General features: G+C 48.1%; 1 protein-coding gene across 2 annotated transcripts in view; it reads left to right on the top strand.

The window, feature by feature from the left end:
* Window positions 1-15428, top strand: part of COL5A1 (collagen type V alpha 1 chain) — a 193569-nt gene that overhangs the window by 123131 nt on the left and 55010 nt on the right. For both annotated transcript variants that reach the window (XM_060270186.1, XM_060270185.1), the window contains exons 24-29: window positions 209-253; window positions 1243-1296; window positions 3711-3755; window positions 6319-6372; window positions 13053-13097; window positions 15223-15276. In XM_060270186.1, coding sequence (XP_060126169.1) covers window positions 209-253; window positions 1243-1296; window positions 3711-3755; window positions 6319-6372; window positions 13053-13097; window positions 15223-15276 — 297 coding nt within the window. The remainder of the gene's footprint in view (window positions 1-208; window positions 254-1242; window positions 1297-3710; window positions 3756-6318; window positions 6373-13052; window positions 13098-15222; window positions 15277-15428) is intronic.

The following is a 15428-nucleotide window of genomic DNA, read 5'->3' on the forward strand; positions in this document are numbered from 1 at the left end:
TTACTATACACCAAATCTAATCAAACTGTTCACATGCAGCAGGAGATGTACTTTTCCCATAGTTCTTAGCTGTCATAATTTTTGCTGCTGTTATAATTTCCTGATCGTTTTCAGAGATAATATCTTTCAAATAACAGAATACAACAATTTGGGCTTCTTAGGGTATATGCTATCCCCATGTGTCTGAGATATCCCTTTTGTTTTCTAGGGCCTTCCTGGTCCTCAAGGTGCAATCGGTCCACCCGGAGACAAAGTATGTTAATTAAAAGTTTAATTAACTCTTTACAGTATTCTTTGCTGCTCTGAGTGCATATTCAGTCTTTGAATAAGTGTTTGTTTCCATGTTCAATATCTGCTTATTAAGATTTCTGGAGACTGCTCAGACTTGATAAAATCAACCCCATACCAGTATGTTGTATGCTTGAGTTGCAACTTAGCCAAGGAATGAGAGACTGAAAACAGAAATCAGCCTCTGGTGAGAGGTTGCTTCTGTAGGGTAAATATACACAGGGACACCTTGGGCTGTCGTTGTTCATGAACACATGTTCAAAGTGATGTTCTAGCACATACAAATAAACCATTACAGTTCCATCAGTCACCACACAAAGAGCTTTCCCTCCGAGGTCACATCCACACCACACATGTAAAGCATATTTAAGACCCCTGGCTTCAGCAAAAGAATCCTGGGAACTGTAGTTTACCCCCCAGGGAGCTACAACTCCCAGAAGCCTCAACAAACAGTAGTCCATGCATTGGTTACTTCAAGACTAGATTACTGCAATGCACTCAGTGTGGGGCTTCATCCAGTGCTTGATCCAGAAACTGCAGTAGGTGCAGAATGCTGCAGCACAATTGCTGAAGGAGTGAGGCTTTGTCAACATATAGCATCTGTGCTCAGAGATCTGCACTGGTTGCCCATTTGCTACTGGGTCAAGCATGGGCATAGCCAGGGAGTCAGCTGCCCCCCTAAATCAATAAAATATATTAAAATTCTTAACTAACTGACCAATAGCATCACAGATAGCTCGGTTCTGCTCCCCACCCCCATCTCCTGTGGTTCTACTCTGAGTATAGTCAGTGTTGAATACAATCTATAAGATTGGATTGAGATACGATGAATCGTGTCAAGTATCTTTGTGGTCAGAACACTATCAGCAAGGCAGATCAGGTTGATGTTGCTTCCTTGGTGGACATCAGTTGTAGAAGTGACTCAGTTTCCTGTTTCCTTTTTTTCTCCCTTAGGGTCCACTGGGGAAACCTGGACTTCCTGGTATGCCTGGAGCAGACGGCCCCCCGGTAAGCTTTCTTCATGATTTTCGGTGACCTTTCTTCCTCACAGGGCAAGGCTGGGGAACCTTTTTCAGTCTGAGGGCCGCGTCCCCTGGTGGATGATCTTCTGGAGGCCACATGCCAGTGGTAGATGTAAAAGTCAGAGCCTCTCCACCCAGGCAGGCACTATCACAGTTCAAGGGTACAGTCAGACAGAAGCAGCCCAGGAAGGTGTGAAGCTGAGCTGGTGAGGGGTTTGGTATCAAGAGAGTCTGGAGGGCCAGATGCAGAGTTCTGGAGGGCCATATTCACACCCTGCGCCCGAGGATCCTCACCTCTGTTGTAGCAGGCAGCATTCCCTCCTGGGTGACCTTCCGACGGCAACATCCCAGTTGTGGGCAGGCCCAGGGGGAAAGGTGGGTGGAGCAATCAATTGTATTTTTGTACAGTAGGCTAATATATATTAAACTTACACACTCCTCTTAAACTGGAGGCGTGATGAGAGTTCACAGACATGTTCCATCCAGCCAAAAACATTTGGGGTACTAAGCAGGGCCAGTGGGGTGTGTTGCCTGGGGAGAGAATCTCAGGGCCCAGATAAATAGACCTGTAGGGCCACATTTGGCAATAGTGGAAAGTGCCCTTTTTGCACCACTGCCTGATAATGTTCTGTAGGGTGCCATGCCTTGAGTACAATTTCCCTTTGAAGATCTAAATCATTGTTCTTCAACATTGGGTCCCCAGATGTTGGTGAATTGCAACTCACATTGTCCCTGACCAGGGGCGTACCCAGGATCAAAACTAGGGGGGGCAAGGGGCGGGGCCAAGGCAGGGAGGGGAGGGACCACAAAGTGTGGACGTGGGCGGGGCTACGGAGCCCAGGTGGAGCGCCGCACACAATCTTTCACATGACGCAGTGTACGCGCACTGTTTGAATGGGAACGCTCATCAACTTGGTGAGGTCCCGACCCTCTCAGATGTTCTAGTGTGAGGGCTGAAGCCCCTGCGGCGCCAAAGAGTGGGCTACTGTGATCCCTTCCAACTCTGCCACCAGCGCGAGACGGGCAGGGCCTTGGCTGTGGGCAGAGCCGCCAAGCGCTCCCGGCAAGGGCGGCGCTTTTACTTGCCCACCGGCCAGTGCGCCCCGGACTCGCGCTGTCTGAATTGTGCGGGCAGCGCTTCCTTGCTACCTGCTTCTTCCACGGCTGGCGAGCCTCTTCTGGCTTGGGCTCCTTCCACGCAGCCTTCCTCGTAGCGGCACTGCCGGCGGGGCTGGTGGGCAGAGGCGGAGCACAGCCCAGTGGAGCGCGAGTTCGGCGTGCCCGCCCGTCGCGCTGCGCTGTGCCCTCCAGCTTCCCATTGCGCTCTCTAGTTCGCCGCCGCGCTTGGCCTTGTCGGAGGGCACGACGGGGAGCTGGAGGGGGGGCGCGGCTGATCCATCTGCCCGCCGGGCAACCTCAACATGTCGGCTGTGCGAGGCTTCGCCGCTGCAACACAAGAAGCGGGAGCCTCGCACGAAGGCAGGGAAAGGGGCGGGGCTGGTGGGCAGAGGCGGAGGACAGGCCAGTGGAGCATGAGTTTGGCGTTCCCGCCTGCCCCGCTGCACCCTCCAGCTTCCCGTCGCGCGAGGCTCCAGCATGTCCTGAGCCCTGCGTCAGCCGATGTGCTCGCCTCTTCCCCCCCACTCCCTCCTGGTGTCCCGTCAGGCCGGGCCACCCCCCCCCCCCGCGGCCTCAGTTACCTGGTTCCCTGAGACACTTTGGAGATGCCTAAAGAGAACTGACCCTGTCGCCGTGCCTCGGCTGAGCCGCTGGCCCCAACCAACTGCTCCGTCACACACACACCCCGCCGGACAGGCGCGGCACTAGGCTCGCAGGACCGTGGCCTAGAGCTCCCTGGACCATCCTGCTCCCCGGGCACCGCGGAAGCCTCCCGACCCGCGCTGCCGCTCCCCCCCTCTCCTGGTGGCGCAAAATGGCCCCGGCCACATCCCCTTCCCTTCACGCCGTCCGAGCGGTGGAGGACTCCTTGCGCCCCCAGAGGAAGCTTTGGGAACTGCAGGGCTCTTTCCGAGCGCTGCTCAGCTCTCAACTCTTCCCTGGAGCCCCGGATGACTCCAAGTCATCCCGGACCCCCGCCGGCAGCGCCACTCTTGCCCACAGCTGCCTGACCGTCCCGGCCTCTAGGGAGGGGCAACGCCCCTCCCCTGCCCCGCGGTGGGTACGCCCCTGTCCCTGACCATTAACTAAGCTGTCTGGGGATGTTGGGAATTGTAGTCCAAGAATGTATGGGAACCCGAGATTGGTGAACACGGATCTAAGCCAATTTGGGTGGAACCACTGATCTAAGTGACTGTATGGGGTTTATGCAGGGTCAGGCGGGGTCATTCAGGTAGTAATACATCAGCTGATGTATCCCCCCCCCACTTTTCTTCACAACAGGGTCACCCTGGCAAGGAAGGTCCACCTGGTGAGAAGGGAAGTCAGGTACGTATCTAGCCTATGGACAACCTTCAGCATGCTTGAATTGTGTTCCTTAGTTAGAAGTGTGTGTACGAGGGGGAGTTTAAAGACTGGGACTCAATAATTAGGGGGATCAATATCTGAATGGAACTCCCTCCCACAGGAAGCAGGGAGGGCCACCAACCTACTGCAGATAGCTTTAAAAGAGGATCAGACAAATTCATGGAGGATAGGGCTATTGATGGCCACTAGCCACGATGGCTCTGCTCTGCTTCCACAGCAGACTACGGCATCCTTCTGAGTATAAAGGCCTGATTCTCCCTCTCTCATTAAACTGGAACACATGAGCATAAGAAGAATAGATTCTAAGAATAGAATCATAGGATCATAGAGTTGGAAGGGCCGTCTAATCCAACCCCCTTAAGTGCAGGAATGACAGCTAATGATAGAGTCCAACAACATCTGGAGGGCTATGAGTTCCCCACCCTTCCCTTAAGCAGAATGGACGGAGAAGTCTCCTAATGAACCCCAACAGAGTGAAAGAACACAGGGGAGAAGAGGGAAGGGAGTCTTTCACTCATCCCTTTCCATTTTAAGGCTACAGGGAGGTGCCCCCTAGCTTTAGAGCAACATAAAGGCCTCTCATAGTCTCTGTTGAGGCCATGGGTCTGTTTCCCTCCCTCTGCCAGCTACTACACCTTAGCACAAGCAGGTCACAGGGGGTTGGACTACATGACTCTTTGGACCAGGCATCCCCAAACTGCGGCCCCTCCAGATGTTTTGACCTACAACTCCCATGATCCCTAGCTAATAGGACCAGTGGTCAGGGATGATGGGAATTGTAGTCCAAAACATCTGGAGGGCCGAAGTTTGGGGATGCCTGCTTTGGACCCTTCCAACTCTAGGATCCTATGGTTTAGTTCCCTCCTCTCCAGCATGAGGGTTGACCATAATTTAGAAAGCGTTGCTCAGGGACTTCAATTATTTGGCTGGCCAGTCTCCACACCCTACCCATTTATTTCCAAAGTATTTCATTATGGGTGTGTGTTTCCTGAGCTGATTGAAGTTCAGAGCAGCCTTGCCTTGGGACTGAAAGAGAGAGAGAGTCATGAAGAAATTGCAGCTGTGACTTCACTCGGAGGGCATCCTGTCCCCATCTTAGCTGCTCACAAGGACAGGAATCTGCAAAGCGTCTGCGCCCACAGAATCCTCAAACAGGCTCATCCATCATGGAAATCACTGGCAGGGCTGGAAGTCATTTAGCAAATGGCAAGGAGTCCGCAGGTGTCCCTGGGATGGGAAAGGCTGGCACATTCTCTGCAGATTGTAGGACAGGCTGTCTTGACCTCGGAGCAAAAGCTGCCCACCTAGGGCTGTTCTCGTTGACTTGGATATGAGATGATGGTGACACCTGGAGGGTGACAGTGTGGGCTGGTTGGGGGTGGAGAGGAGAGAGGCACCAGACACCTCCTTTCCTCAGTCTGAGGGAGAACTGGAGCCGAAGTAGAAACCATGCCAAATAATGTGTAGAAATATATATTTTTACATTGAATGGAGGGAGGGGGAGCAACGAGGACTGGGGCATGAGGGGTGAAGAGGGGCAGCTGGAGAAATACACTGACCCACACTCTTTGTCTGTCTGTCTGTCTGTTTCTCACTCCCTCTCTCCCCCCCCCCCACATTTTCTCACATACTCATGCACACTTTCTCTCTCACACACACCCTCTCTCTCTCACTTTCTCTCACACACGTTTTATCTGCCCCACACACAAACTTTCACTCACTCAATCATGCAAACAACCCCCCACACACACACACACCTGCACAAAGTGAAAGAGAGTGTTACTGTGGGAAGCCTCTCTTGGTGCAGCAGATTGGCCTAAAATAATTCCTTAGGAACAAGAATGCAGAAGACAAACGCATAGCATCACCAGAGCATTTTCTTGTTTTAAAAAAAGAACGCCCAGAATACTTTTAAAGGGGTCAGGGGGGACTTCTGTTGTTGAGAAATCATTAATTTATGAACTGTGCTTTTAAAACACCAACACCCACACCAACACCCACCCACACAACACAGCTGGAAGTCAGTTTGAAAAGTGAATCATAGAGAGCTGTGTTGTGAACAAAATTCACAGAGATAGATTTCAAAGGGCCCTGGCTGAGTGGGTAGAGCTCCTGCTTTGCATGCAGAAGGTCCCAGTTTTAGCCCTCATTAGCATCGCAAGACATGGCAGAGAAACAAAACCGTAGAGAGGCACTGCCAATGTAGGTGATACTGAATGGGAGTAAGGCAGCATCTTGTGTTGCTATTTAAATTAGCCCTTCAGAAAATTCAGAACTATGAGGACTAGAATCTTGCTTTATTTCTATGGGAAGGGACATAGATCAGCAGTAGAGCCCCTGTTTTTACATGCAGGCTGTCCCAGGTTCAATCCCCAATAGTATTTCTAGGTAGGGCAGGAAATCTCCTTTGTTTGGGATTCTGGAGAGCTGCAAGGATATATTTTCTCTGGGTGGGGTGAGAGAATGAGAATTACCACTGCTGAATAAAACCAGAAAAAAAAATCTCTTTTTGTTTTAATTGTAGGGTCCAGCTGGTCCTCAGGGCCCAATTGGATATCCTGGCCCTCGTGGTGTAAAGGTAAGAAAGTGGGGGGGGGAACGACAAACCTTTTGGTTCTACTGAATACAGAGATGCCCCTGGAAAGCAAAACCTTCCCCTTCTGACTGAGGCATAGAAGGTTGAATGAGCACTGGAAGAAATCTTTTGCGACCAAAAAAAAAAAAAAGAGTGTTCCCGCCCCACACATCACCACTACCATCTGGTCACATAACAACAGAATTGGTGCTGAGAAACTGGAGTTAAACAGGAGTGCTTGATGATGCCTTTGTGATGCATTGGAGGTCTTGACACAGAGACCTAATTCACACCTAAGGAGAGCTTTGTTGAATTGGCCCAGTGGCCCATCTTAGTCCAGCATTCTATGGTGGAAAATGTGTCTCCAGGTATGGCTGGGAAAGACCCCTACCTATAACCACCTACCTAAACAACAACAACACCACAAGGCCTTGAAAATTTAATTGCTGTAGATTAATATTTTCTGTATTTTCCCCCAGTTATTTCCTTTTAAAAACAGCAATCCTCTTAGCTCAATGGTTGGTCTTTTGCTTGCCCAGCAAATAGGAATGTTTTCATAAAATGTTGTATCCGCAGCAAAGGCAACCATAATGTCCTCCTCCCCACCCCCACCCACCTGGCCCCTATTTTTTAATTCATTTAGTTTATATTTCTCTTGGTGAAAAGAGCAGGCTGTCAGTTGCTTACGAGAGAAGCTGCCTTCTGAGTGGGGGGGGGAGGGCACCCTTCCTCTGAAACAGCACAACGCATAATTTGATCTTCCTTTCCGTTTGATCAGAAATTTCTTTCCTGCCACCTGAGGGATGAGGCAATCTCCTTGACGAGAGCTGATTGTGCAAAAAAGCAAAACAAAAACCCGAAGTCTCAATAAAAGAAAATGTCTCGGGTAAAATCAAGAGTGCGTTGCAATGGTGTCGCAAACCAGCTTCTGGAAACTGAAGGAGGGGAGAGCTCTCTTGTGTTCGGATCCTGATAGTTGTTTCCCTTTGGGGCATCAGGTGGGCCACTGAGAGGACAGGATGCTGCACTAGATGGGCCTTTGGCCTGATCCAGCAGGACTCTCCTTAGACAACTACTGTGATAGCAGAACCTCCATGCTCAGGGGCAGTCACCTTCTGAGTACCACACAATGGGGGACACAACTGGAGAGGGCTCTTGCACTCAGGTCCTGTTTACCATTGGTGCAACTGGTTGGCCATGGTGAGACCAGAAGGCTGGACTAGATGGGCCATTGGCCTGATCCAGCATATGTTGGGGTGCACCTGGCCAGCAGCAGGTATGTTCAAAAGCAGCTGGAAAGGGAACCTTTGGCTCTTCCAGTGTTGCTGAATTCCAACTCTCATCAGCCTCAGAAGGTAGCATGGTCAATGGTCAGGGACAGCCAAGGGTTGTAACCACCCAGAGTGGCTGGGACAACCCAGTCACATAGGTGGAGTACAACTACCCAACTATGTTTTGCACATTAATGCACCTAAGTTATTTTATTTAACAACATAAGATACCCTAAATCAGGGGTCCCCAAACTACGGCCCCCGGGCCGGATGCGGCCCAATCGGCCTTCCAATCCGGCCCGCGACGACGCCCAGTGCTGCTGCCCGCTCTCACGCCGTGTGGCGCAGCGATGATCTTAAAAATCGGCAAAAAATCGCTGAAAATCCTTTGTGCGCATGCGTATGGGCCTCTCCCGACCCGGAAGAGGTCATTTCTGGTGCACTTCCGGGTCAGGGGAGGCCCATACGCATGTGCACAAGCGATTTTCGGCGATTTTTTCCCGTGTGCGTGTGCGCATGCGCACGGGCGCGCACTCCCCCGCCCTCCGGCCCGCTGCGTGGTAAGTCTGGGGACCCCTGCCCTAAATGAAACTCCTCAAGCATCCAAGCACCAGAGCATTCTCCCCTCCTTTGGTTTCCACAATTGGTACTCAGAAGCATTTGCTGCCTTCGACCATGGAGGTGAAGCATAGCCATTTAGAGCCAGTGAGAGCCATTGAGAGCCAGTGGTGTAGTGCTTAAGAGCGGTAGACTCGTAATCTGGGGAACCAGGTTCGCGTCTCTGCTCCTCCACATGTAGCCGCTGGGTGACCTTGGGCTAGTCACACTTCTTTGAAGTCTCTCGGCCCCACTCACCTTACAGAGTGTTTGTTGTGGGGAAGGGAAAAGGAGATTGTTAGCCGCTTTGAGACTCCTTCGGGTAGTGATAAAGCGGGATATCAAATCCAAACTCTTCTTCTTCTTCATTGTGGCTACTAGCCATTGATAGCCTTATCCTCCATGAGAGAAGTTGAGAAATAGCAGCTCTTGCATAGGGTGGACACAGGAGAGGAGAGGGCTCTTATGCTCAGGGCCTACTTGAGGGTTCCCACAGGTTTCTGCTTGGCCACTGTGAGAAGAGGATGCTGGACTAGATGGCCCATTGGCCTGATCCATCTTCAGGGATCTGCTTAGGTTCTTACAATGGGCAGCGCCTGCGCTGCGTTTTGATTTTTTTAATTAAAAAGAAAACACATGTGGATGCAACAGGACCTTAGAGAGCTCCTGTTACTAATGCATCTCATCCACTTAAAGAAATAAGACCAAGGATTCGAAACTCTGGAATCCAGGAAGAATCATTTCTGACTGTCTGATCCTTTTTCCTCCCACTGGACTCTCCCAAGGAATGGCAGGTGCCTCCTTCCTGTCTGCTATTGGCTTGATGATTCTCCCTGGACAGAGCCCCTTCTTGCAGCCTTTGCCTTCCTCACCTTTCTTGGCGCCACAACAGCCTGCTAAGAATTTTGTAGGCTTTCAAATCTATTAATATTGACTACATTCTATGCCAAGCAAGCTTCCACCCCTCAAGCCTATCCCTGGAGAAGCTGGAAAGATTGTTGAAATACATATTAAAATGTACACTGAGTCTTCCTGTAGATGAGATTCCAAAGCACTTTCTCCCCTTCTCCCTCCAGCGTGGTGTAGTGGTTAAGAGCGGTGGACTCGTAATCTGGTGAACCGGGTTCGCTTCCCCGCTCCTCCACATGCAGCTGCTGGGTGACCTTGGGCTAGTCACACTTCTCTGAAGTCTCTCAGCCTCACTCACCTCACAGAGTGTTTGTTGTGGGGGAGGAAGGGAAAGGAGAATGTTAGCCGCTTTGAGACTCCCTAGGGTAGTGATAAAGTGGGATATCAAATCCAAACTCCTCCTCCTCCTCCTCCTCCAGGTAGATATTAGTTGGAACAGTGATAGGAATTGGCTGCCAATTCAGCCAATAGGGGTTGTATCAAAGTCTTTTGGGCCATGGTTCAATAGCAGAGTGACTGCTTTGCCTGCAGAAGGTCCCAGGTTCAATCCCCAATGGCCTCTCCAGGTAAGCCTGGGAAACACCTGCCTGAAACCATGGAGAGCTGATGCCTGTCAGCAGGGGTAAATCTAGGCTTTATTTCACTCAGCTCAAAGACCCACTTTTGCACATTTGCATACACAGACACGCGCGCGCACACACACACACACACACACACACACACACACACACAGAGGCTGAGAGCCTCAATGGCGGCCCTCTGGAGATTTTACCTGGGGCAAAAAACCTGGCTACACACAGACAGAGAGAGAGAGAAAGAGAGAGAGAGAGAGAGCTACGGCTCTGCCTGTCAGTGTAGACAACACTGAGTTAGATGGGCCAGAGGATCTGACTTGATATAAAACGGCCTCCAGTTTCCCATTTAATTCAGAACCATGAGGACTAGAATACTTTATTTTTAGGAGAAGGTCCATGGCTCAGTGGTAGAGCATCTGGTTTATATGCAAAAGGTCCTGTGTTCAATCCGCAAGTGCATTTCTAGGTAGGGTTGGGAATGTCCCTTGCTTGAAATCTTGGGTATCCACTGCTGCCAGTCAGTGTCGACAATACAAAGCTAGATGTGTCACTGGCCTGATTTGGTATGGACCTTATCTGCAATTGGCAGCCAAATGAACAAGGATTCCATTACTTTTTTTTAAGTGTTTGCTTGATTCTAAAGGCAGGCATGACACATTTGTGCCACAAGAGGGGGCTTGGCCAATTGAGTCTCCTCCAACTTCTCCTAAATGCAAGTCTCTTTGATCTGCCTTAGAGAGAGAGGTGTAAATTGTGAGTGGAAGAAACTCACCTACCTAATACAGGTCACAGCTTGAACCCCCTTTTTCTTATAATTATGTTAAACAAAGGGGTTAAATAATTCAAAAAGAGAAAGAGAAAAGTATTTAAAATAATCTGTATGTACAATGGAGATGGCTAAGGAGGTTTCCTCTTAGCTATGGGAGCAGCCTTAGATCCTGGCTTCAAATCCTGGAGGAAATGCTGGATGAGGGCAGCAGGAGAAACTGGAGGCAGGAGAGAGGAGGCGGCATGAGAGGGGGCATGGGGGGATCTGCCCCCCCATCAAGAAAATAAATATACATATACTTAACTAAGAATAGAAATTGTATAAAGGTATTTGACAGATTTTTCTGAGCACTTAGGGTCAAAAGAAAGTAATTTAAAACAACTGTTGTTGAGGCAATTCATTTTGAATCTGCCAGACAGCCAGACAGAGGATGATGAAAAGTAGGTGTCCTGCCCCCCCACCCCTAAATCCTGGCTATGACCATGGGAGGGAGTGCAATCTTCTGGCTCCCAATCATTATAAATCCCATGGTTCCCAGTCTTCTCATTTTAAATCTCATGTCTCCCAATCTTCTAGTTTTAAATCCCGAGGTTCCCAGTCTTCTGTTGTGTGGACTGTTTTGTAGTTCATGGAAATCTTAAATAAAAATTATTTCAAAAAACAAGCAACCTGTCACTTGTTTAGTTCCTAACTGCTGTTAATTTGTTTTGTTATTCAGTTTGCATTTGCCTTGTTTTTAGGTCACATTTTCCTAATATTTTGCATCTGGTCATTTATTATTTATTTATTTATTTATGTCATAAGAATTATACACCATTTGATTGTTTAAAAAACCCGTCAAAGCAGATTAGAAAAAGATAAAACAAGAAAACCAAGAAAAAAATCACAACCATACTTTTGTATGTTTTTAAGTGTGGTTGTGAATTTTTCTTGATTTTATTTTTTAGTATTCTTGATTTTATTGTTTAGTATTAATATACTAAAACATATTAAAAATCACCTGAACTCCCTAAGCAAGTTGGTAAGTGAAGTAGCACAACCCTGCAAACTTTATATCACTCTAGATGCAAAGTAAGAACAGGAGTGCCTATTCTTAAATTATATTCTAATACATTTCAGGTTAAACAAATAATGCATATTCTTAATGATTCACTGGAGATCCCATGGGTTTGAGTAGAATCATTCTGCACGCTTCCTTCAATTAATGCTGTGCCTTTTAAAAATCTTTCTTGAGTAAAGATTGGGAAAATACACAACCTGTTTCTTCAATTGACTTTTAGGGCATCATTTTTTTCAAAAGACCAAGCTCTTCCTCTCTGTGTGTTTGAATGTTTGCATCTCTTGATGTATGTTTTCAGCAGTTGAAACATTGCCCAATATGTTTTGTTTTGTTGTGTTGTGTTATCTAGGATACTTTTAGTTATATCCTACTCAGAGTAGACCCGTTGATTATGCTGTCGCTTTCCATGAAATTGACTATCTCTTTCAGCTACACTGTAGCCTGATGCTATATGAAGAGAATGTCAAATTCATCTCAAATAAAACAAAATTTAAAAAATCCTTCCAGTAGCATCTTAGAGACCAACTAAGTTTGTCATAGGTATGAGCTTTCATGTGCATGCACACTTCTTCAGATACTCCCTCCTCTTCATGGCGGAGGACCATAGCTCAGTGGCAGAGCATATGCTTTGCATGCAGAAGGCCTCAGCTTCCATCCCCAGCCCCTCTACCTCGGGCTGGGAATGCCCTCTGTCTGAAAACCTAGAGAGCCAGTCTGTGTAGACAACACCACACTAGATGGACCAATGGACTGACTCAGTAGAAGGCAGCTTCCTATGTTCATCAGAAGCACCCACAGCTAAGCAATAGAGCAGCTACCTTGCATGTAGGTTCCAGTTTCAATCCCTGACATCTGCAGTTTGGGCTGGGAAACCCTGGAGAGCTACTGCCAGTTAGTGTGAATAGTACTAAGCTAGAAGGGCATGTGGCCTTACTCAGAAGAAGGTAGCTTCCTGTTAAATTCGGCTGTTCAGAGCCAGTAGTGGTGAGGTGGTTAGAGAGCCTAGGAGACAAGGGCTCAAATCCCCACTCAGCCATGCAGCTCACTAAGTGCCCTTGGGCCAGTCAATGCCTCTCAGTCTAAGCCACCTCACAGGGTTGTCTTGGAGATTAAATGAAGACGGTGAGAACCTTGTATTCTAGCTTGAGCTTCTTGGGAAGAAAAGGTGGGGTAGAAGTGCAATAAATAATTAAACCTTGAGAACTAGAATCTTAATATATATATAATTTTAGGGGAATGGCCATAGTTCAGTGGGAGCAGTTCCATGGTTCAATCTTTGACATCTCCAGGTACAATTGGGAATTCCCATTGCCTGAAACCTCTGGGAGTGTAAACCATACTGAGCAAGAAACGACAATGTTTTGACACCATATAAGGCAGCCTCCTGCGTTCACTAGGAGTTCACTAATGAACAAGTCATGCTTCTTGCCCCACCTCCATTCTGTGCAGACTTTACTAATTTATTTTGATGTTGTTTCTCTCTCCCTCCCACCCCCACAAAGGGAGCTGATGGCATCCGTGGCTTGAAAGGAACCAAGGGCGAGAAGGTGAGTAAATGCCCATTAGCTAAATGACACTCTCTCTAGGACATGGCCCCCAGAAGGCTGGCCATAGCGGAATGTGGCCCTCGTGCCAAAAAAGCTTCCTCATCCCTGATTGACAGTCTTTCCTATTCCTTGCTAACAAAAAAACAAACCCAAATTGTGGAGGAGGGGGGAACTTTTGCAATGCCTGTATCCCTAAATGCAGACTTCTGTGATTAATTTGCATGATAACCCTCAATGCAGAATTTCCTTGCTATGGAACCTGGAGGTCTTAACACACAGAGGTTTCCTTTCATATTTTCTCTTTGCAGAGCGGGAACCTGACACACACACACACACACACACACACACACACACACACACACAACGATGCAACAGTCCCAATTACAGCTATAGATGTTTCTGAGTGATGCTGTTTGCAAAACGAGCTTAGGAGATTCCCTGGGAATTTGGCATGTGCAAAGGACTTAACAGCCAGAGGCAGCAGCAGCAACATCTATTAAAATGCTGTGTTTAAAGGGTTTTTTTGACAAGGAGGCTTTCTGTATATTTTCAGGTACACAGTTATGTTCTCCCGAAGGATGAGCAGAGGCTGTGTAATATTCCAACCTGGTCCAAGCCTTAAATCTCCCTCACTTTTCCCTTTGTTCATGCCCATAGTCCATCACAGGGAAATCTGACAATTATAAGCAGGAAGCCCAGCTACCAGCAGCCTCCACAAACCTTCCCCCCATGTTGTTTTTTCATTACCACATCCGCATTTTAGTACCTGACAGGCTTGCTTTAGGACTTGATACACTATCGATTGGAAGTCTGCGGTTAAAACCTGGAAGAAATATTAGTGCTGTCCTCGAGCTCTCTCTGAAAAGACTGGCTCGAGATGGCCTCGATGAAAATAATTTGTTGCTGGAGTGCCGGCAAGTTCCTGGTATTTATATCAGTTGAACTGACAGTCCTGCCTTCAGCAGCTTGAACAGACAGAGGGCACCCCTGGGTTTTTTAGTTGGGGGGGTTAGGCAACGGTAGGGAGCCTTCGACAAGGTTCCTACACAGAAATTGATCGGATATATTGTTCAGGCCAAAGGTTTTCCTCTGAGAAAACATAGCCTTACACTACAGAAGCTTATTTCTGGGAGGTGGGAGAGTGAGGAGGGGCACACTGCTATGTTGTTGCTGTGGGTTTTTTTTTAATCATCACAGTACTAGCTGGTCCTCCTTTGCCCCAGGCAGGACCTGGTTGCTGTGGAAACAATGCCTTCCTTTCTTCCCGCTGGGCCGAAATGTTACCTGCCTTACCTCTGTGTGGGAGATAAAAGCCTCTTTGAGGAGATGGGGGCAGAGAATCACTTCTCCTGAGTAGTGGGTTTAATAAAAAGAAAATTGGGGTTCCTCAGTAGCTTATTGGGGGTCCTTCAGGAAGGAAATCTGTGCTACAGGGCAGGCATCCTTAGTAGACAGGCAACATGGGCTGTTGAGGTAGAGGAAAGTTTGAAGATCAGCAGTAGGTAATATGATACATCTCCCCAAAACTGCAGCACTTCCAATTAACCCCAGTGGTAAGGAATGATGGGAATTGTAGTCTTTAATATGTGATGCATCTCTCACAACCCCTGTTTTAAATCAGTTGCATTGGCACACTTCTCCATTGTCTCCAACCCATTACTATGTGCCAGTTCATTTCCAGGTCCAATGAAAGGTGCTCATACTGATATTTAAAGCCCTAAACGACTCACGCCCCAAATATCTGAAAGGTATCCTCCTTCCCTACAGACCCTCTCAGGTGCTGAAATCAGCAGAGGTAGTTCCTCCACTCTCAGTTGCTGGGGGTGGGGTGGCAAAGGGAGGGCCTTTTCTGTGGTGGCCTCTAAGCTATGGAAGTCCCTCCTCATAGAGGTGTGCCTGGCACCTTCATTGCATAGCCTCTGGAGGATGCTGAAGATGCACTTCTTCCCTGCCTTTTGGCACTTGAGATGTATATTTTTAGGATCCACCTTAATTTTGTAAGTCTTTTTAAATTGTTCTTAATACTGTATTTTAAAGTTGTCCCCCGCTATGGGACCTTGGGGACAAATCATAATGATTTGTCCTCATCCAGGGTAATTAATCATAATGATTTGTCCTCATCCAGGGTGAAGATGGCTTCCCAGGTTTCAAGGGCGACATGGGCATCAAAGGAGACAGGGTGAGTTTTTATGTAAACATGGTCTTCAAAGCTGGTCATGGTACTGAGGTTGCCACTGGGATTAGATCCCAGAGTTGCTACCCTAGAATAACCCCTTATTCTGCCTGCAAGAACGAGGCATTCCAGAGTGTTTCAGAGACACAAGCTTTCAC

The sequence above is a fragment of the Zootoca vivipara genome, chromosome Z (genome assembly GCF_963506605.1).
Source record: "Zootoca vivipara chromosome Z, rZooViv1.1, whole genome shotgun sequence".
Taxonomy (NCBI): domain Eukaryota; kingdom Metazoa; phylum Chordata; class Lepidosauria; order Squamata; family Lacertidae; genus Zootoca; species Zootoca vivipara.